This window comes from Phasianus colchicus, chromosome 3, assembly GCF_987193195.1.
Source record: "Phasianus colchicus chromosome 3, bPhaCol1.hap1.1, whole genome shotgun sequence".
Classification (NCBI taxonomy): domain Eukaryota; kingdom Metazoa; phylum Chordata; class Aves; order Galliformes; family Phasianidae; genus Phasianus; species Phasianus colchicus.
The window spans coordinates 27,848,048-27,872,861 of NC_143438.1; the positions used below are offsets into that span (position 1 = coordinate 27,848,048).

The window sequence follows — 24,814 nt, forward strand, 5'->3', positions numbered from 1 at the left end:
AAAAGCCTGGACTCCTACGTCAATGAGAGTAGAACCAGGCCCAAAATATACATGTACATCACAACTAACAGTTGGTATCTTTATCGGTGTTTTGCCAAATATAAGGAAGATGAAAAATAACTGAAGGAGGAAAAAAAAAAAGCTATATAAGGAAATGAAACATAAGAAAGTTATATTATTCCTAAATATCAAAGTGAATGAATTTGTTCACTTCTAGGATACTTTATGTGACTATTTTCCTCACTCTGTAAGAGAAAAAAGGAAAATGCCTCAAATCAGTATTTTTAAGTAGGTATCTTGACAGGTTCTTCTTTACCTCGGTAGTTTTGGTATCATTTTGTCACTGGGGGGAAGCAGCTGATTAAGTCATTCTTAACAAAACTGTTAAGCTATCATAGGAAACACTCATAACTTTGACTGGGAGCCTATTTCAATACTACATGCAATAACTAGATAGATTTGCATAATTGCACTATGCTGCAGTGCTGAAAAGCTGTGGCCAGTTCGTAGTGCATAGGCCTAGAACAACTGCAATTCAAAATGTGCTTAGATGCTGAAAGCAAGCTAAGGAAACACAACTGTCTGGTTGCTCTGCCCTCATGCCCTGCCCTAGGCATCTGCACATTGGTCACTGACAAAAATGGATACTGATGATGGACCTCTTGCCTGCTTCATTCTCACTGCTACCACACTCTTATGCTCATGCTCTGGTGCTGCTGAGAAAGGGAGCAGCACCAAGAGTGAGGAAAAAAGATTAAGCCATTATTGATTACTAGTTAGGAGTCACCAGTTTGAAGAGACTCACAACACAATTAAATGTTGCCAATATGCACTCTTTTTAAGTGCTATGAGAAAACAGCACAATGCTTTGGGATCAGAGCAAGTGGGTCAACATTAAATACTGAAGTGCTCCCCATCTGCCTGTTTGAGAATATTTTAAATAAGATCTTTTTCTCAGATTCATGAGGCTAAGCTGGGAGATGCATACGTAGCTTTAATTCTTTTTCATCATGAGGCTGCCTATTTCTCACAGTACATTTCCCCCTCACTACTGTCTTGCTTTTTTCACAGCTTTTCTTTCCTGCTTTCAGAGCCATCTGTGCTTTCTCATCATTTTCTTCCAAGGACCTAAAAGAGAAGCTGTTTTACCAATCTTCCTTTGCTGTAACATTTCTTCTTGTTAATGAACGTATTCATTCAAGAAAGTAGCAGAAAATGAGAAGCACTGAGGATTGAGCTACTGTGGGATAAGCTCTTTGTCGGTGTAAATTAATAAGGCTGCACTAAAGTAAACGATACTAAGCCCTACATCAACAGTCTGGCCAGCAGGCACTTACGTACACAGCACTGAACAACTAGAAGTGGTTCTGCTCTGCTTTATTTCAGCTGCAACACTGAGCACTGATACAAAATAAACTTAACACTTAAAAAAAAGTTAAAGCACTACGCATTATCAATCATCAACTTGCAATAGGGCAAGATGTGAGAAGTGTCAGGCTGTGACATCAGCAATAGTTAAAAGTAAGCCTATTTGCTGAAAACTCTTGTATTATATAGCACAGACATAACATTCCCCTTGGGGGCCTTAAATAAGAGATGTCAATGGAGTTGAGCATGTCATAAGATAATGGACTCCTGCTGCTGCATAAATGCTGAGGCATTAAATGTGAAGCATTTACTGAAAATAAATGTTGGAACAAAGCCAAGAGGTTTCTTTCTAAACTGTGAGGCATTCGTAATGTAAGCAATTATGTATGACAGGATGTCATATCTGTATGTCTTAGGCACTTTATGGAACATGAGGTCAAAGGCATGAACTGAAGTGCACTGAGTGCATTACAGCACTTAGAGAATGATTCTCTTAATGTACTGAAAAACGAGTTCCAATATGTGGGGTTATTATCTCATATCTTTACCCATCGTAAAATCACTTTGTTTGCTAAAAGCATAATCTTGGGGTCCTCACTTGGGCAAAGCTCCCACCGACCTGAATGAGCTTGCAGTCAGATAACAATAGAGGTCTGGGAGAGCATTTTCCAGTATTCCTGTATGACAGTAAATGTGTCACATACAGCTGAAGACCACAGTTCCTTTGCTGTCTCCAGCTACGTATGGAATTCCTTTAAGAGCACCAGTTATTTTCTTCTAGCTATAGACTAAGGAGAAATTAATTTAAAATAACATCAAGAAACACATTCAAAATAAAAACTTCACTGAACATGGTGAGTCGATATCAAACTTTTGGAGGACTACAGGAAAAGAACATGTCTTTCAGTTTTAGGAACATTTAGGAGAACAAGCTTGACTGTACTTAAGTTCTAGTAGAATTCCATGGCTTCAGATGGATTCAGAGTTGCCTGGCCTATTTCCTCATTTCCCTTTAACCAGCAAAACCACCATGACCTTAGAGGCACAGAAAAGGCCCAGGACAAATATTCTGGAATATCTAACTTGTACCAAACATTCACGTTGTCCACAATAATCTACCTTTTACTACTCCATAGTACTCTGAATGGTGCCATTAAAACAAGAGGCAATATACAAATTTCCAGACTTTCATTCTGTAGAATAAATGTATTTTTTTCCCCTCAGGTTATAGAATTTCCCAACTCACAGCATAACAGAATTAAGAAAACTCCGAATACTAGGTGCTGAAAGCACATGCATGGAATTACACAGGAGAAAACAATGCCTCTTACCCATTGTGCTCTTCCTCTTGTCTTCCATCTCTTCCCTCCTATTTGGCATGGCAGGAGTAGGTGGAGCAGACTGAGTTGGTGGAAGAGGTGCACGCCTCTTCTTTTTCTGTAGATCATTAAGAGATGCTCCTTGTGAAATCTAGTAAAATTGAAAAATATGCAAAGTAAAGGATGTGTTGGTGTTTTTTTTAAGTTATCAATAGCATAAAAAGTGATAGTCATATGACCTAATTTATTTAGCACACAGAATCATCAAAATATTTAAAGTAAGTATTTACAGTGACAACAAGAGATTGATAAGACAGAAAACAAAAGGCACAGTAACGCGCTCAGAGAAGGACAGGCAAGAACTGCATAGAAATGTCACAAGAGAACTACCAGTCTATTCCATTAGATATATGTGGTAGGAGACTGGAGAGCAAAGCATAGTATGACACTATGTGTAATGGCTTAACCCATACTATGCTCTTGTTTGTACCATTGATTTCTTCAGATCTTAAATTATGGTTAAATACTGCAATCTGTATATGTAGGGAATAAATGTTCTCTCATTTCTTTCATTTTCCTCTCAAAATGATGCTTCAGAACTTATGAGAATCAAAATTTGAAGTCTGTTTGTATAATAATCAGAGATGATACTGCAATCGATTTATATTTACTGGACTTCTTAGACAAAGTTCTGAAGATCTCTAACACCTCTGCTTCCAAAAACTGCAACATGTTGGTTGGCCAGTCAAAACTTCATTACTGTTTACAGTGCTTTTTATATTATGAAAAATTTTATTAAAAGTGTCTTGGGTTTCACTGCATTGCATAATATTTTCTGTTGATAGTTGGAACATAGCTCTGTTTCCTTTCACTGGAAAAATAATTAAAAAAAAAAAGCAAAAAACATGTATGAAAACCTGCTGAATTTTCATATTTGAAAAGTACCAGCAACAATAGACAGAACCAGGCACAGCTAAGGCAGAGGGCAATGCAAGCTGCCCACACATAGCATGCTGTCAGCATTCCTCAGTGCTCCCTCATATTGCTTCACTGCTCTGTCCATCCTGATAATCTACTTACCTGAAGATACTTAATATAAAGAACTACCTGGTAGTTTTCTAATATTAATGAAGGCCTAAGTAATAATAATCCTTCCTTTAATCCAAAAGACTAGTGAACTCTTAAAATACATTTGCTGTGGGTGATTTCATTAAATGAATACTAGCTTTACACTGCTCAAAGGCATTATCAGAGATTAGAGGAAAAGCATTCATTTGTATGTGTCCTTTCCTAGGCTGAGTGGAAACTCCGAGCATAAACAAATTTTACAAAGAACAGAGCCTCCCTCTCTTAACCTTCCTTTTCAAAAGTCCTCAAGAAGGATCTAGTTTATAAAATAAGGAAACTCAATTACCACCCAGCAGGACGATGCTCTAACCACAGTGTCACAGGACATGTAGATGCTCTCCACCTGTTCTCCTGCACATGGAGAAATCTGGTAGTAACTGCACTGCCATTAGAGTGCATTAACTAGGATGGGCTGCAAGCTCCAGCAAACAGAGACAGAGGTGGGGAAAGAAAGGTGTCCTGGTTTTGGGATCCACTAACATAGACTACTTCTGAATTATATTAAATATCCATTGGACACAGTATGTGACTAAAGCCAGCAAGGCCAAGCTAGATAAAACTAAGCATAGTCAGTGGCCAAGAATGTTGGCCAAAACTTCATGGAATTTGAAAAAAATACCCTTCTCTTCAGAAAAGAGCACCACGCCAAACATTCAGTAATAGGAAAAATAGCAAAAACTGAGCATTTCTTAGAAAAACTTTTATTCAAATTAATAGTTATAAATGGGGCACCTCTCACTGAAGAAACTGTCTGCTAGTTGTTAGAAACTGACTACAAATGACTAAATTGGATTTAGTAATTTAAAAAAAAATGTTTTCAGTACCAAAATACCCTATATGCAGCTGAATAAAGATGAGAAGTTCTGTTCAGTGAAACAGACTCATCTGGCTCTGGTTTTGCAGACTAGGAATTCATGGAGGACAGCTATCTAATTCTTTTTCATGCTTTCTTAAGGCAATTAGGAAAAAGGCACCTAGGAAAAAAAAAATCATGGTTCTCTGTTTTGCCTTTTAGAATAAGCAAATACGTTTAAGCTTTTAATGCTTGATTCTTTAGGGTGGTACTTTACAAAAAAGAGAGAATCATCAAAGTGTGGATGAGACTGAACATTAAAATCTGACACTAGTATCCAAAACTCAGTAGCTACAAAAAATCATCTGAAAGACAGGCAAAATTAGAATTTCCCCCACACTTGATAAGTACAGGCAATGACTTTTGCAGCTACTTAACAGCAATTTTTAGCTTCCAGATTCACTTATGTCTTTCCAAGCAGAAAGGTCACTTTACTTGAGGATAAAAATGGATGACTGGTGATTTAAATGATAAGCCTAGGAAATCTCAAGAATCAAGACAAAAAGAAAAGTATTTTTCCACTTGAAATGATAGAGATCACTAACCAGCCATCACTGAGTACCAGGTAAGTGAAGCATGTTAGTCTGGTATAACCAAATTCCTAAAAGATACGTTATGGTGTTACAAAGAAGAAAGAACTCTCGAGTGAAGCCAACTTATATCAGCTGTACGTGTTCTTATTTGGAGGAACCTTCTAAGGAACATTAGACAGATGTATGGGTAAATAAACTGCTACTGATGAAAAAAAAACCCTAAGTAATAGATAGCACACAGTAGCAATAACAAAAGTTTGGTTAAATACACGCACAGAAACTTTTATCGTATAGTCAGCTAAGCACAGCATACTTCACAAACACCATAAAGAAGATGAACACTGCTGAAAGCTAGACAGACTGCAATGTATATAGAAGCGTCTAGCTCAAGAACAGGTTGTAAAAAATTGGTAAAGTAGTTCTTTAAAGCTAACCTCAGTAAACATATGAGGCTAACCATCAATACTAAAAAAACACAAAGAACATTCTGTTTCCTTCTTGCAATTGTGTATACTGAAACAATAGAACTTGAAAATAATTTGTTATGGCTGGCTGCTTCTTTTATAAAGAAATCAAGCCTTAACAACATTATCTGAAGTAATTTCCCATCCAAATTTTGTTACAGGAGCCCCTCTCTGAGTGTAACAGAGTATTTCCGATTCTTAGCACCTTCAACTATTATTTTTTAAGGAAGTAGATGAAATTACTAGGTGATCTTCAATTCATGCAACACTTACTAACATATTTAAAAGTCATGTGTTCTGTGACTATAACTAATACGATCAGCTGAACTAGAGATGAATGAAGTGGGTCAAAAGGACCTAAATCTGACAAACAGTGCAGTTTGTTTCCATACTGACGACAGCAAATATGATGAAAAAAAAAAAAAAAATCCATTAAATTCGTATCATGGCTCACATTTGAAAAATGCTTCCAATGCTGCAGACAAAATATTTGAGAAATATTCTGAATGTAGCTTCTATCTGTCAAGGTTCAAAATCTTCGTTAAAATTGGAGGGCTCAAAAAACACTTAAAGCAAAACAACGTCACGAGGAGGCTATGTGCCCAAGGAAAAAAGGAAGGGTACCCTACAAGTATGATGATAGTAAATTTTAATCAGTAGCATTTGATAGTCACCTAAGTTGCAAAAGGGTCTTGGAAATTATACCGGTAAATGTATATATATATATATTTTTTTTATGCATAAGAGTTCAGTATTTTGGATGGGTTATACTGCACCAAATAAGCTGTCATGAAATATAACAATGGAGATTGAAGGAAACAAAAGCCAATGATCATCAAAAATTCAATGAATATTCAAAGACAAGGAGGTTCTCAGATAAATTTCCAGTAGGAGCTCTACTCCTTCGCTTTGCCTGTCTTGACTTATAGGTCAGCCCTGCTTTTGTGTTTAATCACCCCTCCCACTATTAAGCTTCTAATAGTAATATCTATCTGTGTAATTACTTGCTAAGTCATCTGGCAAATACCACGGTCCTTTTATTCACAAACCAAACTGAGCCAAAATATACTACAGGCTTAATGCTCCCCAAACAACTTCCTTTTGCAAGCCAGAGGCCACATTGCTGTACTGCACTCCTCTATCCTCCAGCATCTCCCAGCTCTGCAAGTCACCTGCTGACACTGGCTATGTATCTGTCTTCTCAATCACTACATTGACCAGAAAAGAAATCTCACTGTGCTGTTTCCAAAGACAAATTAATTGCAACAGCACACTTGGAGAGTCACACATATCCATCTCTGGCCTGTTAAGGGCAGCCCACAAGCACTTGCTACAGATGTTAGAGGGGCCTTGGCTTAATTCAGCCTTGAAAGATGCTTGTAGTGCATCCTTGTTAAATAACAGAATACAGCAATGTTCTAATGACTACAATTTTATCTTGACAATTAAAGTATGAAGCAAGTCGGAATTTCTTTTAAAATGGTGATACTAGCAGGTAAAAATGCTTAGGCTAATGCTAGAAACCCAGCAGCGTTTTGTGGGTTTGAGGTGAAAATATCACAAAACTTTTAAATTGGATGCTGAAAGCCACCTTTGGTGCTTTATGTGTACTAATGCCTTTCAAACAACATGTTCTGTCCATTTACTGAATAGCTGTGGAAGACCTGATGATCTTCAACAATTACTGCGTTGGGACACAGAGACCAGAAGGAAAACACACATTAACCTCCTTCTGCCAGGAGATACGTTTGGGGTGAAGAGGTGAGAGCAGACATACACTTTTTGAAGGACTGAGACAGGCCTGGAAAAAGCTGAGTGATTTCAGCTCGGAGGCACAACTAAGGACACAAGAAGGGATCAAAGCGAAAACTGAAATGGAAAGACTCCCTTAGACTTGCACAATAAAAGCAAATGGCACCTTCTTGAGTTACTTTCAGATTAACAAGGTTTCCACTGAACAACTACGGGTATCTTTTACCATACTTGGTGTTTACACCCAACTGGAGAAAGACTCAAGGAATCATAGACAGATACAACAAGTTCTAAATGTGCCTTAGAAGAAATCTCCTTAGCAGACCCAGTCAACACATGTCTGTAGTGTTAAAAAAAAGTGCATAGTTTGCATTTCAAAATCCAAACTATTCTTTCTAGTACTTCCACGAAAACAAGAAACATTTGTCTTACAGCAACAGATTTTTTCTTTCACTCTCACTGCTATCACTCTGACATAAACCAGGAAAAAAGGAAACTTGAAAACCTAACAGTTTTCCATGGTTTGATTTTTATCAAAATCACCATTAAACTATTTTATTTTTGCTTAAACATCCTAGAAACAGATAATAAATGCATTTTAGCAGTGAAAGAATTATATTTGGACTAAGGACTGAATGTAAAGGATGTCCCATCACAGCTTAGCATATTAAGTATTTTATAGCAAATAACATAAAATGGGTAAAGTAAGCTCATATACTCTCTTGCTCATTTATCTTTTTTTATGCAACATCACAATTTAGGATCTTTCACTGTTTTACAGAATGTTAGTATTGCTGTGACTTCTGTCTCATTTGTATATAAAACATGTTGTTCGGGGAAACGGCGAGTGATTATCTGTAGAAATTATTTTTAGAAGCAAATAAGGAGCACTGGAAGAACACACCTGGATTCAATTGCAGGCATGTCTTAACTACAAATTGATTTCTGTCATCCAACACAGACATGACACAGACTCTGATTTAAGCAAGCCAAATTTTGACACAACTATTGCTGATGATACTGTGTGGGTCAAAATACCTACTCAACTGCAAGAGTACTTAAGTACCAATCACAGAAAATTCTGTTAGCTTTTAAGTAAACAAATTACAGTATCACATCTGACTATGTGTGGGACTATCCCAACCCCTTTCTCCTCACAAAGAACTGTATAATATCTTGAAACAAGAGTAATTTCACAATAAAATCTGGAAACAAAAAGACAATTTTTACTAATTGCTTTCTAAATATAATTGTAATTGCACTGATGCTTTTTCAGAACTGAATTAAAGACAAGTATAGGTTGGTATGCTAGTAAGATTTATGGCTAGAGTTTTTAAATAGTTTTTTTTGTATGATTTTGTACATAACTTAAAGTAATCATGAAAAAAATATTTTTATCCAAGAGGAGCCAAACTAAGAAAATCAGAGAGATAAATCTTTCAGCTGCAGAAGAGACATAAATCTGTCCTCTCCACTTGATGATATAAAAGCTACTCCATCCAGATGATTCTGTGCTTTCATAGGGCAACAGATTCCTTAACACACTTAGCACCAGAAACCACAAGAAGTCCCAAATGAACATTAATTTATCTTAAACAACATTCACTCGTATGTCTAACATTCCCTGGACTGGTCATACATTATTAGGCTTTTCACTGACATTAAGCATAAACTGACACAGAGAAATTCTGGGAACTTCCAAAGAAATGGAACTTAGGAACAACTCCTGAGACCAACCACTGCCAGTTACATTGTTATACTAAATTGTCTATTTATCACTTATTTCCTTATTGGGCAGTACTCCATTTCAGTTGACTGAAGACAGAATTTTTAATCTCTGAGTATGTCACAAATGGCATTCAAAAGCGGCAGTCTGATGTTTCCCAAAAACATGTCTTTATGTTGCAGATTGCATATGAGTGGTGGGATATTTAAAATGCCTGCTAGGATTCCATGCAATGCAACAACATATTGTAAAAGCAATATACACAGATATACTCACGACTTGGCACATGGAAACAAAATTAAAGAGCATATTCTTTGAAAAATTTATCATTTTGATTAAAAAAAGCATAGAAATGATTACACTCTCAGAAACTAGCAAGCAATTTCGCTGCATCAGGCATTTACGTTCTATACATCATGTTTTCCTAGTTCTTAATCTCACAAACCCAACAACAAAATGAATAATAATAAATGTAAAGGAAGAATTTAAAATAAGCGATGGGAAGTTAAGAAATGAATGCTGCTAAAAAGATTGATGACCGGACATTTGGATTGACTACTCACAGTGTTTTGTGTTACTTTGGATACACCAGTTTCACGTGGCACATTTCTACATGGGGAAATCTGCTGCTCCCCAACCCAACACCAGCTAACTCATCTGATAGCCGGACTCACGAAATGGCTGTGCCTCAGTCATATTCATGGCCTCAGTTTCTGAACTGCTTTCCTGATAGAAGTGTTCAGTCACTGTATCAAATTGGGAAGTCAGGCTTATAACTAGGGTGCAAACTGTAGTTCTATTCTGAAAATACCATTATTATTTTAATTAGATGCCACAAAATATTGTATTATACTGCCCAGTTTCATGCTATTTAATTTCAAATTTAATTTCTCACATTATATAACTCTTGCATTTTGTAAGTCACTACAAAATCTGAAGATGTAACCACAAAAACATTTCACCATTAATAATAAAGTTCAGCATCACTGAATTCTACAGAAATTGCTATGGTCTTGTGCTTTATTTTTATTCATAAAATGAAAATGGCAAAATTCAAGGATGTCCTTGAATACTCAGTTGACTGGTAACAGAAAGCTAAATCAGTTGACAGAAGAAAGCCACTGCGAGGTGAAGGGGCAAGCTCATTTTTCCATCTGTTTTTATTGAACACACCCTTTGTGAATCGTCATGGTCAAGGGCAGTTAAAAATTAATGTCATTCTAATCTTCTTTGAACACTTTAACTTGTTAAGCTAAATGTGTCAAACAGGAAACTATCTATAAACAAATCTGAGATGTTAAATTACTAAGATAGCTGTGATTTCCTTCTTTTGCAAAATCTCATTACTAGCTGGAATATTATTTCCACTCAAGGAAGTCACTCTGCAGCACCAAATATTTTCACATGCATTGAAACATGTAGACTACACAAGTTGCGGATGTTTGTTTTGGCAGAGAACTGAATTTCCTCTGTTTCTCTGAATACAATATAATCCTCCTCATTTATGTCTTCATTTAGGGGAAAAAAAAAACCCTCAGATGGTTAAAAATCATATTTTAAAACCACCGTGAACTGACTGACTTGCTACTAGGATTGATTTCTCTTGTAGATATAGACAATTAAGTAAAAGAAAAAGGGCAAAAATATCCTTCTTTTTTCATGTCTGTACTTATCTTTCAGCTAGAGCAATACATTTGAATAGAACAATTGAGCAGCAATAAGAGTTTAAGATACACAGTAGGACTGCTGCTTTATATTTCTTCTGGCAACTTTATGAATGAATCTGATAGGTATCAGTCATAGTTCCTCGAGCCAGTAGTGCCTTTGGAAAAGGCCCTAGCGTAAGGATTCTATATATAATCTTCCTCTATCTCATATTTAGGATTACATGCTGGTTGATTGGTTGGTCTGTTTGTCTGTCCTTAAAAATCTGAGATGTCATGAGCCAACTGAAGATCTGCAAAATTTGATTTGCATCTTTGTCCAATTTTTTGCTAAAAGGATGAGCTGTAGTCTAATTCATGATAGGTCTAGAAAGCAGAATGCAATCTCACAAATATCTGACCAGAAACAAGGAAAAGCACACCATTTCTACTAGCACTAAGCTACATACTTCCCTGGAGCTTGTCTTCCTTTGAACTTAAAATTTTCTCCTATTGGAATAGTCAATGTGAATTTCAAGCACTAAGAATAGCACCAAGCCCTAAGCAACATCCTCACAAGTTTTCTCAATTTAGAGAAGAGCAACCCAAACTTATTTCCAATATTCCCCCTACTTAGTTAGATCTCTCTGCCTGCAGACACACAAAATGCCTGGGAAACCTATTCGGGGTGGAAAGTCAAGTGACAGTTTCATGTCATATATTTCCACTGCTCACTGAAAAATTTCTACTCAGTCTGGATCCTTCCAGGACTTATGAAGGGTAGCTTCCATACTTCCATAACCTTCAGAAATCAAGGAGAAGGTGGAATAGCAAAGTGGTAGATTAGATGTATTATCATGCATTGTAGTGTAATATGGCTCTACATCAGCCACCCCTTACAAGTATAAGATTTTTATAATCTAAAATAATGGATGTGCTCTGCTGCAGACCAGTTTCAGAAATCCACTGTGACACTCCACTTCCTATCCATGACTGGAAGCAGCACCAACACACAGCTGAGTAGGACTCAGGGACAGTCTGCTAAGCTATGACATTCTAGTTAAGGCGATGCTTGCACTTCCATACTTCCACTGTTCTTTCTCTAAAGAGGTGAAAAACTGAAGTGGTATGCAGTTAGAGGAATTGGATTTGCATTTCCACCTCTCTGAATGATGAATTAACTCAAGTAAAAAACGGCTTTAGTTATCAGTGAAAGTTTTAGTAAATTATATTTACCTGGGACGTTTTAACTTGTTTTCTTATTTCTAGCTAGAAAACAATCAGCAAACAATGTCATTAAGCCACTGAATTATACCTGATTTACACAGTACACATTTAAGTAGTTAATTTTTCTAGTATATACATGCTTGCTTTTTTTTTAAATTTAATTTAATATGTAAGAAAGGTGGAGTTACAAGTGAAATCTGAAAAGTGACACAAACTCACTTTCTAAATTAAGCATGGTGTTAGGGTCATTTTTCATTGGTTACTGAACTAGTTCTTCTGAAGCCTTACCTTCTCCATTAGCTTCCCCTAAATAATCTGCCTGACAAAGCTAATAATTACTCAACACAAACTTTTTCTTTAATGAGAGTTAACTCTTATGATGACATCAGCCTGTTCTATTTGTCTGTGACTTGCAAGCCAGATGAAGTTTACTTACTAGATTCTGCAATCCTGCCAAAATCCAGGGCTGCATAGAACAGTATGTTCAGGCCCTGATGTCTTGCCAGTTTTCAATGAAGTGTTTGACGGAAACCACATGTGGAGGTCAAGTGATACTATCATGATCTCACCAGATGGTAAGTTGTGGTATTATTCCCAAGGCAGGTAGCATAATCTGTTCAGAAACAGCTGGCAGGTGATCCATGATCTCACAGTCAGAAGTAACTGGATTATTGCAAAAGATAAGGAATGTTACTGATGTTGGTGAAGAGACTTTTCCAAGAATATTTCTTGTACATAATCTAAGGATTCAACTCTCAAGCTGTATGTTTTCTTCTAACAACAGCAACAACAAAAAATCTATTTTATTAACTGCTATCTTAAGTCAGAATCCTTCCTGCCTAACAAATCTCATGCCTTTACATGGTTATGATATGATGCATGGTAAGTGGTATCAAAAGACAAAGCAAGCTCAGGTCTCTTGGGTTCCTTTAACTATACAGGTTAGAGGGCAGTACTGGACCATTGTGCAGAGAACAGAAAAGTTGACCACTGAGGATTCCTACAACATTCTACAGGTCTTCTTTTCTCATCCCCCTACAGTATCAGCCTATCCACACCAGAGTTTGCACAATTCAGCCTTCAGTTAAAGCATGCAAGAACTTAATATCACTACTGGACGCACGTATATCACTCCACATTTCCTGGATGAAGCTGCAAAATAACTATTCCTGAAAATGCAACAAAGCTACATGGTTGACTTTCTCCTAAGCAACATTTTCCCCCCAAGCTAGAGAAACAATATTCTCCTTCTAAAAAGCACACACCTTTAAAGCAGGGTTAGAATTTTTAAGTTTGGTGTGATACTTAATAACTGATCACGCATTTTATCTGAGCAAAGACAGATTCTCAGAGGGCCATTGTAGGGGCAGCATCACCTCCCCTTCCACTTTCTGAAATTCTATACTAACATCCTTATTCACACTGGCCAAACTTCAGAAAAAAAAAAAAAAAACCACAACAGTTTGTCACTGAGTAAGCTAAGATTCCTTTTCACTGATTCATTGCACATCACATGCCATTTAAAATTACATGACAAGGGAGACAAAAAACAATTAATTACCAGGTAAAAAACAGGGACACATAAGAAACTGGGAAATAAGTAGGTTAATTTTGAGTTACTGAAATGTTTTCTGAAACTTTATTTTTAAAACAGGATGCATGCTGCTAGTAAATCAGTGTGCAGCAGCACAAAGTTGAGCACTAGAAAGTCTAAAGAGGATGGGTGGCAATTTGCACAAATCATAGAATTTCTTTATAGACACAGAGAAAAAATTATGCAATATAACATTAAAATGTAACATATCCTCAAACAATACTCTTTAAAGATATTGAGAAAGTAGTCACTACTGTATATAATAATCTACCTGTAGCCTTTGATAATCATTATAAAATAAAGCTTGTTTAAATGTGCCTATATTGGAAATAATTTTTCAGATGTTTTTCTTTTTAAAAGGGATATAACTACTCCATTTTACTAGGAGCTTTTTTTTTGAGCCTTTGATATAAATCCTAAATTTGATTCTATATATGACAGCAAGATAAGCCTTCAGCCATGACTGCACTTTTCTCTCTTTTAATTTGGGCCTGCATCATTAGCCAAACCGGAATGCACTTGTCTAGCTAAATTAAGCATCTGGACTGCACAGCAAACATTATCTGATGTTCTGTCGACTGGTTTCATGTTTGTCTGAGCACTGTTTTGTCAGACATGAAAGGAACAAATCTGGATACCTCTCATTCAGCTAACTCAATGTCACATTTAAAGCTCTTTGGGGAAAAATGAACAAATCACCTTCAAATTAGAAATTAATTGTTCTGTGTTCTAATTTCATAGTCATTTACTTTAATATAGGGCATTCTAAGGAGCACAGACCTTTACTGCTCACAATTGCTTCCAGTAATTGGTTACGGTACATCTTGATAATGGACTATGTAATAGGATAGCACTAGTCAGGTTCAACTCCAGTGAAAATATTAAATAGATAAAATTTACCAGATTTATGATCGGTTACAAAGACCATTGTTTCTATAAAATGTAATTTAGTATGTAATCACAGATTTACATGTCTATGAAGGGCAACAGTTTATAAATGTCTTTTTCAACATGAAGCAATTAGCTTAAAATCATTAAAAAAATACTCCACCCTTATACGCTCATCTTAAACAAAGACATATTGCCTAATCCATTGGAGAAAACTGGATAGATCCAGGAAAGTAGCATGCCATAAGAGACCTATTTGACTTGCCACCCTTGGAAAGGCAAAATATCATCACTTGCTAAGTGAAACAATAACTTCATCACATCATAAGGCAGAAGTGTATTAACAACCCATTTCTCAAAGAACTGTAATCCAGACATCAAGCACAGAAAGCACTGAAACACAAAAGAAAGCACAGCAAGCATCAGTAACAGAAAGAGTTTTACAGCTTTTTGCTTTAAAACAAAAACTACCCCAACAAGAAAAAGAAGTTTTATACTGGTATTAAGTGATGATGATGACTGGACTTAAGAGCAACAGCTGCAGGGATAAGGCTGGGAATGGCAGCACACCTGTAGCACAAAGCTACAAGTGTAGCTCTTGGAGAAGGAGAAAGTGCAAAACATCCCAACTATCCAGTCATCCACTTTTGTCTCGTCTTCCTCATTAAACCAATAAACATATTTGACATTAAAGATGCTGATTTCACATAGAATGGAATCAAATCTTTCATGTTTCTGTTTTTCGTCAGTTACAGTACAAGCTAAAACGCATATACCACGCAAGCTGCTTTAGGAATCACCTTGGAAAATTATTATTGCTCGAATCATTTACTGGCAAAACTTAAGACCTAATTCTGCAAATGCAGAATTTCATTCTTGAAGACCACAAAACAAAGAGAGCAAAGATTAGGAACTGGAATAATATACAGCTGTTTCTGTATTTAACAAAAGACATGCTGCCTGGTAATCAAAAAAAGCAGTGATAAGACAATCTAGTGATTTCAGTGCAAATATTATCAATGACTTTTCCAGACTGCTACCAGATTACACGGGTCAAATATATAGGTTAGAACCTCTTCAATTTTCTCCTAGAAGAGCTGCAATGGATTAGATCAAGATTCTGTTCAGGCTGTAGCAAATACTTACAAGAGGGCAGGAAAAAAGGGAAAATATGTTCCTTCCTACTGATGTTTTGCAGTCACCAGCCTCTACAGCTAGTTACCTCCTGGTGTGATTTCTATTTAAAAATTCTGAACAGATTTTTCTTTCTTGCAGGATTTCATTAGCTTCCTTTTGAGCCCACATAAACTCTTCACACTCACATCAACCCTTGGCAAGGAGCTCTACTACTCGCATGAACAACCATATTCTTTGGTTTTACACGTTTTGCCTTCTATCAGCTTCAGATGATGCCCACCTGCTCTTGTAATTGCTGGCTGAACAGCTGAACAGTCAAATTTCTATTCGTAGTCTTCATACCACTCTTTCAAGACGAAGAAACAGCTTACTTAAATTGCACAGTTCTCCTTGTATTAATCTAGTCCACACCTTTGATCACAATTGATGCCCTTCCAGGAAGCCTTCCAGTCTGTCTGGGAAGGAGCACTACTAGTATTCAAGATGGCATAAAAAAAGATCACAATAGAGTAGAATGACAACTTCTTTTATCTTCTTTTTCTCTTCTAAAATACTCTGCATTTGACATTATTTCATTGCTATTGAATTTTGAGGTGACATTTGCACAGAACTATGTGTTGTGAACCTAAGATCTTCCTAATTGCTTGCTACCATACAAGAGACCACTACTTTACAAGCTACTGGGGAAAATCAGAGTGTTTTTTCTCTCATTCACATCATACTATTTTACAAAGAACTTAATCTGCTAATTAAGCAAAGGAAAAAGAATAAATCACACCCATGAACTCTCAAAATCAACAGAAATACACAGATGAAGTTAATAAGCTCCTAAATAAAATTTCAGACAGGATGACTGACATAAAAGTCCCAAAACAAGAGATACTAAAAGCCGAAAAATTTCATAATTACCATACAATATTTGCAGCCTACAACATTCAAAATAGTGTTTTCTACATGAATTTATTGTGAAATACAGAGAAGTACATAGTTAACTCTGAATGTAATGCTTCCTATTTATTTTCATGGGAACTACAACAGACACAAAGAGCACAATAGCACTGATAGAGCAAATCGTAATCTACAAAACAGTCTTTCAACATAGCCACCCCTATTAGCTATGCATTTTTGCCAGCAATGAATAAGATACCACACTTGTAAAAACCTGCACCAGTGGAGGTGACCCACTGTTTCACAGCTGCTAGGACTGCCCAAGCAATCCATCCTTCATCAGTCCATCCAAACAGATGGAAGTTGGAAGGCACCAAATCCAGACTAATGTGGATGTGGCAGTATGCTCCATAGTCTTTGAACTCTTATGTGGCCAGGTGTTATCATTTTGCATGAAAAAGGTTTGTCTTCTCAGGCCTGATTCTGTAATTTCAAGCCTTCAGCTTAGTCAGCATTGTGATGCAGCAGTCAAAGTTGATGGTTTGTTTGACTGTATATCAAGAAATCCAAAAGGATTACCTCTTTCCTATTCCAAATGACACGCACATCACCATACCCACTGTGGGCTGCATCTCTATCTTTTTCTTCAATACAAAATTCATGTCTCCACACCATGGATTGCAATTAGACTCTGGCTTGCAGTAGTGACACCATGTCTTGTCACTGGTAATAATGTGTCCCTTCAGCCTCATACTGTTCCAACAGGTCCTGACAAACTTGTATACAGTGCTCTTTCAGTTCCTGCCTGAGCATTCTTGAGACCCATCTGGCACTAAATTTGTGATATTCCAACATAGCAACTATTGTTTCCAATGCACTGAAGCCAGTATTCAGCTCTGTACACAGTTTCCTAATCATAATCTGCTGATCCGTACGAATGAGCTGTTTGAGATGCTCTACATTTTATGGTGCAACAGTTTTGTGTGGCCATCTGGAACAATGAAGTTTGTCTTTCAAGTCACTGTTGCCACTTCTGAAATGCACTATGCATCAAATTCAGTGACATGCCTTTGCTTCATACATACATCAGATGACATATGTCAGATTGCCCCTCTGCTGCCATCTGTTGCACAGTAACAAAAGGTAATGAAATACTGGCAGGAATGTTCAGACTCTACTGATATACAACCTCTGATGTCATGGCCTCTGATGTCATGGGCCAACATCATAAAATAGGAGCTCTTACTTTCAGAGCAGCCCCTCGTAGATAGAACTTCCATTCCGAGTAGATTTCTGCATTAATTATTTATCTATTTATATCAACACATGCAGGTAGTCTCAATTGCACTCTGACCCTATCAAAACACTGACTGTTGTGAATTGTGTAAGAAGTCCTTGGCATTGTACAGACACTGTACTAAAATACAACAATTGGGAAAAGAGGATGATTTAGCAAGTTTTCTTAGCAGTTGTAATACACCACTCAAGAACTCTGGCAAGTAGTATTAGGCTTATTTTTGAACTATAAAAAGTCCTTTATACATCCTTGACTACCTGTTTACTACTTTACACACAAAAAAAGTGTTCTTTATGTATGCTTACATAACTTGGGCATTGAAACATTGTTTCTGAAAAAAAAAAAACAACAACGTATTTTAGGAAGATTCAATATCCTAGTCTTCATCACAGAATGCTGCTGAGAAATCCCACAAACTGCCTAAAGGTTCTAACACGTTGGCCACCAACATCAGTGACTTTTATAATCTAGCACTCTTGATGTCCTCAGTCAAGACTATGAAACTTTAAAAATAACATGCACCATTCATGTACCAGGTCTTCTTAATGCATAAGATGAACACCAAAGTAGAAGAAAAAAAAACAAAATAAAAAAGAGGTACAAATCCAGACATTAAATTTCTTTTCATCAACAATTAAAATAAATAAATAAATAAATAAACTAAGTGCTCTCCTTCCTCTCTGGAACAAACCTTGCTTTCATATCCGCAGAGAACTTACTGAAAACTGACAAGCGATCTACAAGACGCAATATTTTGTAGAGCTAAAGGACACATTTTCATAAACAGATTTTTCCTAGTGCAGAAACTGATTCACTGCATCCTTTCTCAGAGCGTGCAAAATGTATCTGTTATTCTTACAGGAGACTTCTGGATGCCTCACAGAAAAAAAAAAAAAAAGAAAAAAAATAACCACATTCACAGAACACTTAAGGGGAAAGGAAATGTGTCATAAGAGAAAGGTTGCGAAGACCTCACCCAGAAGACCTCTGAGTCAAAAGAAACCTCCCTTCCTCTCTGAAAGATGTTTAAAAAAAACCCATACACTCATATCTTGTTGACTTCGAGCAGACATTTTTGACTTAGGTGTAACCTGTGGAAGGGAGATAACTGATCAGAGTCCATCCACCCTCTTGTTGAATAATAGGCTCCTTACTAATAAAGAATACAACTGTCACATAGTCTCCACTGTGAACTGTTCATTACCTTTCACTTCATGTTGAAATAAAGAAAAAAGTGTAATTCAAAAGGGACAAAAATACCTACAAGAGAATGGTATTCTGCTGCAACACACACAAAAAAACAAAAAACAACCTCCCCCCCAAGAAAAAACAACCCTTTTCTTCCCTCTGTTACCCTCATGTAGTTATGACTATAATCACTTGTGCAAAAACAGAACCGACCACCACCCTGGTAAATATGAACAGATTTGAGTCTCTTCCTCTCAGAACACAGGGCTCTAGTTGGAGAGAAGTTTTCACAGTAATGAATGGGAGCAGATGCACAAACGAGTCTACAGTGTTTATTCTCATTCAGTTGTTGTGAAGTTGAGGGACAGAGTCGCAATTGCAATGCCTGGTGGTACCATGCCTCCTCACCCATAAAATGATGCTTCTGATAGTTGAAGGAAACATGTCAGAAAAAAAGGCACAAACACAGGCTCCTTGCAAAGCACTTAGTTGCTTCTCAGAAGCAAGGCCCACTGCAGAAATATTATTTAAATGTCAAACTGATTCAAAGTACACAGGGAGAAATCACATTCAAGAAACTTTAATTCATGCAGCAGAGAGATGGAGAGCTCTACTGATGGCCTCTTCAATAACACAGTCTTGCATACTATAAATGTACCTTACTTCGCACTGTCCTACAGTGTCTGTATCCATTGCCTTAGGGTCTAATTTGTAGCCAAATGATATAGTTTTGAAAACCTGATGTGAATAGTACTAACAGTATGATTTCATACCAATCAAGATTATCCCTGCAGTCAGCAAGCCAAAAAATCTGTACCCTTAGATTATAAAGAAGTGAGATGGAAGACTGGTAACCGCACTGTGGAAATGAGCAAGAAATATATACATGCAAAAAAATGAGAACATGCTGAGGAAGAACATGAGTGGAAGAACGCTCAGACGTTTATATTTACAATCTTGATTCAAATTTTGCAACAGAAGGTGCTATAATGAAAAATAATATGATATTAAAATCCCAGTGGACAGATAATGAGTTGCTCAGCAACCAGACGTAACTTCTGACATCTTAGAAGTGGAAAACATCAAGCTACAAACTCAGCTTCCTAATTATGAACAGCAGAGAACTGTTTCTAAAATCTTGGCCACTGTTCTAAAATGTATTTTACTCCTAAGAAAGATAATGAGTCATCATTGCAAGTGGCTTCCAAGTTCATGACTGTAGTATACACACATATATGGGAAATCTGACAGCTACAAATTCAAGGACTGAGTGGAAATGAGTTTATGGTTTAATAATTATGCTGTATGTTAATTATTATTTCAGCATAATTTCATTCATAGGCTTCTTTTAATACCTTTCCTTTACTTTCACTACTCAAAAATTCTGTGTCTGTCTGTCAGCACAAATCTCAGGTATGTTTTCACTACACACTGTAACATGTGATTTAAAGCATTTCAGGGCTGTCTGCAGATAGACATAAATTCAGTGGCTTTCAACAGGTCATTTCATTAGAGTATCTCATTCTTTTGACACGTTCCTAATATCCTCAATAAATCAGAGAGTATGCATCTTTCAATAACTGAAGTATTCTATTTATACTGGTTTATATTGAAAAGGATGAACAGTACTGTAACACAACTTCTCCTGTGAGAAAGGCATCACTACTAAAGTCATGAAAATGCTTCTCAAAGCCTAACCTAGGGGCCTGCTAGTTTAGTGGCACTCCTCTTGTTGAGTGGTGCTGGAATCAGAACTATTCCAAGTGCATGATAGGCTGGAACAGGGGAATACATGCTGTGCGAGGCAGGTGCCACCCACAAAAGAACAGGAATACTCGAAAAAATAAATAAAAAACAACAACAAAACACCCTTATGTAATGGTCAGTAGAAATTTTTAACAAAGATGGTAAGAACAGCTGATTTGTTGAGGAGGCTTACTCACATGAATAAAAGGCTTTCTCAGGGCATTGATGGCAGGTTTTGTTCTCTCTGCCTTCAGATCATTTTGACCAATCTTATGTTTAGGCAGAAGAAAACCTGCCATTATATGCCTTGAGAAAGCCTTTTATTCATGTGAGTAAGCCTCTTCAACAAATCAGCTATTTTTGGTAATAGATACTTGATAAAGCACTGGGGGGAAGCGGTCTGCTCTAAAGGTAAGACCAAAAATAATGAGTCAACAACTGTCCTCAGCAATCCAAGCTTGGGATTTTAATAAAGAGGAACATCAGAAGCACAGCAAAATCCACAGAATGTCAAGTTTGTTCATTTGTAGCAACACCCAGGAAATCACGTAAACATTGAAAAAACCTGAAAATTTCATTTTTAGTGCCTTCTGAAAATGTGAGGCTAATTTTACACCTGCAATAAAAGCGATGACACAATTTTTATTTAAACCAACTTTCCTGTCACACTGAAACTGAAATTAAAAACTACAAAACAAATGTTAGAATATTTGTGCCTGTCATACTATCCCACTCTTCAGACAGTACAGGAATTTGACTGGCTAATAGCAAAACTTACATGCCTTATATCTACATACAAGATGAAAGGCTTCTGATTCTGAAAATCCCAGCAGCTGATTCAGCACACAGCTCCTTTATCACAGTCTACAAATTGTGTTTTCTGGCTTCTGACATTAAAGCTATTAAAAACATGGAAGCAATGAAGAGTTCTCTTCTAATTCTGAAGTTGTCTCCAAAAAGCTTCATGATTTTGCTTGGAACAAACCACTCCATTTCATAGAAAAGGCTCTCACGGAAAGCCCCTCGGGCCTTATTTATCATCTCCCTTTGCTCCAATTTCTTTGCTTTTCCATAGACATTAAAAAAGGTAATTATTCCCATAAACTTTTTTTTTGCCAGTGTATAATACTCTCCAGCTCGAAAAGATTTAAATACTCAGTTGTACAATTCTTCCAAAAAATGATCTGAACTACACTTCTTTCTCTTTTTAAGTGAGGTCACTGCATAAGATGTGCTTAATTGTCAGATTTCATGTACAGCTTCTCTCCATGTGCTCTACAATGCTCTACTCATACAGATTTTCTCTCATATGTTTTGTCTAAATGATGTCTGCTTTTTCTGTTGGTGACTCATTTTATACCCTGTCTACCATAAGGTGACCCCAGGTTTTGCTAGCACATCCTTGGAAATGCTGTGACAGTGAACAGAGAATGTTTGTAAAGGAGTTTTATCCTTTGTTCACACAATACACTGTACTACTCTACATATCTGAACAGTGTACGCTCCAAGTTGCAACTTACCAAGGAAAGCATCTCCTTGCTCCTACAAGCAAGGCGTCTTAGTTTTTGAATTTCCTATTGGAAATGTTACCATACCTTGATCTTTCGAAGAACACTTTTTCACATGGCTTCCCATTATTCTAAATTGCAACACTCTGGGAATGTTTACAAAAAGAGGGTAAAAATACTTTCTAACTAAAAGATCTATGTACTTCTTTTTTGATTCTGCCTTCCCATGCAAAATACTTGGTGCATGCTCAGCACACTCTGAAACACTGTTCAACTGTCATCTAAAGAGAAATGAATACTTGCTAGAAGAGATTTAAAACAGTTACAGAGGAAACACTACCTTACAACAGACACTGAAATAAGAACACTAAACATGGAATAGCAAAACTAACTGTGCTACGCTATAAGATAATTAGAGTTACTGCTGGGGTCTTACCCAGAAGGAAGTAAATTACTGTAAGCCCCACAGAAACAAAACTTGCACTATAGTATCATTATATGCAGTGGCTCACCTACCCAGAAAAACAAGCAGAGAAAATGTAAATTTAAAAGTCTAAACATCTCTGATCCATTCATACACATGGAAATTTCTGGTTATAATTACTATGCAAGGAGACAAGATGTATATTCCTAAAGCAACATATCTACACTGTAAAGAAAATGGAATGCCCTAGAACTTAACAGTGGGTTAAAAATAATGTGCTTGTTGGGCTGGAAAGTCAAACTGTGTGTCTTCATAACAGCTACAGTATTTGCTTTTCTACACAGCTTTATGAAAGGAGATAGTTTGAAAAGAAAAATGCTTCTGAAAGTTCAGAACACCACTGTTCTCATTTTCCATTAATGTGCTAGTTTCACTGGAAATAAACATGTTCCCCCTTTGCAGGATCTTCCTGTTAGTAACAGTTGCACATAAATAAAGTTTTCTAAACAAACATCTTATCTTTTTATGGAAGGAAGTCCATTAATAAGGAATTGACGTCCTTCCCTGAAAAAAAAAGGGATCAGTACTAATTCTTTCCCATAAACTAAAGAAATAAACTTACACCCTGAGATTTTTTACTCTATTTTCACAGCAAACTGGATAGCCTGCACGTAGATAAAAAAGAACTGTTTGGGCTTTCATACAAAAGATATTTCTGTTGCTACCTTGCCACATAATACATAATTAATCTCTTCCCTCAGTTTTTGATTGCTTCATGGAACTTGTGCTCCATTTCAACTGTACTCCACACGTTCATGTTTGAACTACTACAGTGAAGCCTGTACTTTCAGTGTAGGAGCTTCAGGAGAATAAATCCAGTTCACTATTTTGACATGGGCAACTGTTTTCATAAAGACATTCTTTACACCACAAAAATGCGGGCAAAGTAACTCTAGCAACTGTGTTGTACTTTTCACCATACTATTCATTGGCTTCATTGGCTCAACAAGACACTTGCATTGCCCAAAATTCTCAGTGGAATATCTTCTGATGCAAACTTCACCTTTGTTCCTTCAAAATAGCTTTTCCTTTAGACTCTAAAAATTTGAAATTGACACTGCTGCATGCTATTTTTGACAAATACTTTTTTTTCCAAATAGCTTCAGAAATCCAGCACTTTTATGTTTCTGTAACAAAGCTGAAAATACAAATGTTAGTACTAAAAAGAGATTAGCTTCTCACAGGTTTTGTGCAAACAAATGTAAAATGTCGGTGCCACACTACATGCAAATTAGCCTGAGAGAATGGCAGAATAATGTGGTTACTTTAAAAATTTTGAACGTTTGAAGTGCCGTACCATTTTCATACAAAAACACCTATTTATCTTGAACACAGTGAACACTTAAATCCAGGGGACACAAGAAACCTCATCACAGTATCTACAATAGGAATTTCAAAAGGAAAACAAAGAAAAAGGAATCTTAAAAAAAAAAAAGTGCACCAAAAGTTGCAAGATAATATAATTGTTTCTCTTGAGCCATGTCTGCAAAAGGAGTGTTACATGTTTTGAAAGATGAAACATTTTCATGTCCCAGCAATCACGCTTTTGCCTAACATAAGCGTTGGAAAATAAGATCCCATGATCCTTTACCAAGTTAACTTTACTCACACAATGATTCACTGGAGAAAGCACTCAAGGTGTGTCCAACACAAGTAAATAGAAGAGTGGCAAGAAGTTAGACTGAGCATTAGACTCACAACTGCACTGAATTTAAAGATTCCTTCCTGACTCCATTTTAGACTAACAGTTCACCTTCCAAAGATGAAACTGCTATAGATAAGACAAGCCTGAAGTAGACAAAGCCAGACCCATTACATGACCTTGAAGGTATCGGCTCCTTGCATTCCTATTTAGTGTCCATATCTAGACTTTTACAGTTCACATTTAGAATGCTGTTTCTAATGCTGGATGCAAAAATCTTGATGTGCTTGTGCATATTCAGTAAGGCCTTTCCACTAAACTCTAATTTTTTCAAAGGGTTAGGTCCTCAGATAGGTTTTTTCCTCAATTTCTATTTAATTCAGGCTGACTAAGTCATGGAACAGTGATCCTTTTTAAAACAGCATTGTT

The 24,814-nt window shown here is 36.6% G+C and overlaps 1 protein-coding gene across 19 annotated transcripts in view; it reads right to left on the reverse strand.

The window, feature by feature from the left end:
* The window catches only part of COBL (cordon-bleu WH2 repeat protein), a 167,450-nt gene that overhangs the window by 59,423 nt on the left and 83,213 nt on the right, over positions 1–24,814 (reverse strand). For all 19 annotated transcript variants that reach the window (XM_090137166.1, XM_090137183.1, XM_090137180.1 and 16 more), the window contains one exon: positions 2,700–2,838. In XM_090137166.1, coding sequence (XP_089993292.1) covers positions 2,700–2,838 — 139 coding nt within the window. The remainder of the gene's footprint in view (positions 1–2,699; positions 2,839–24,814) is intronic.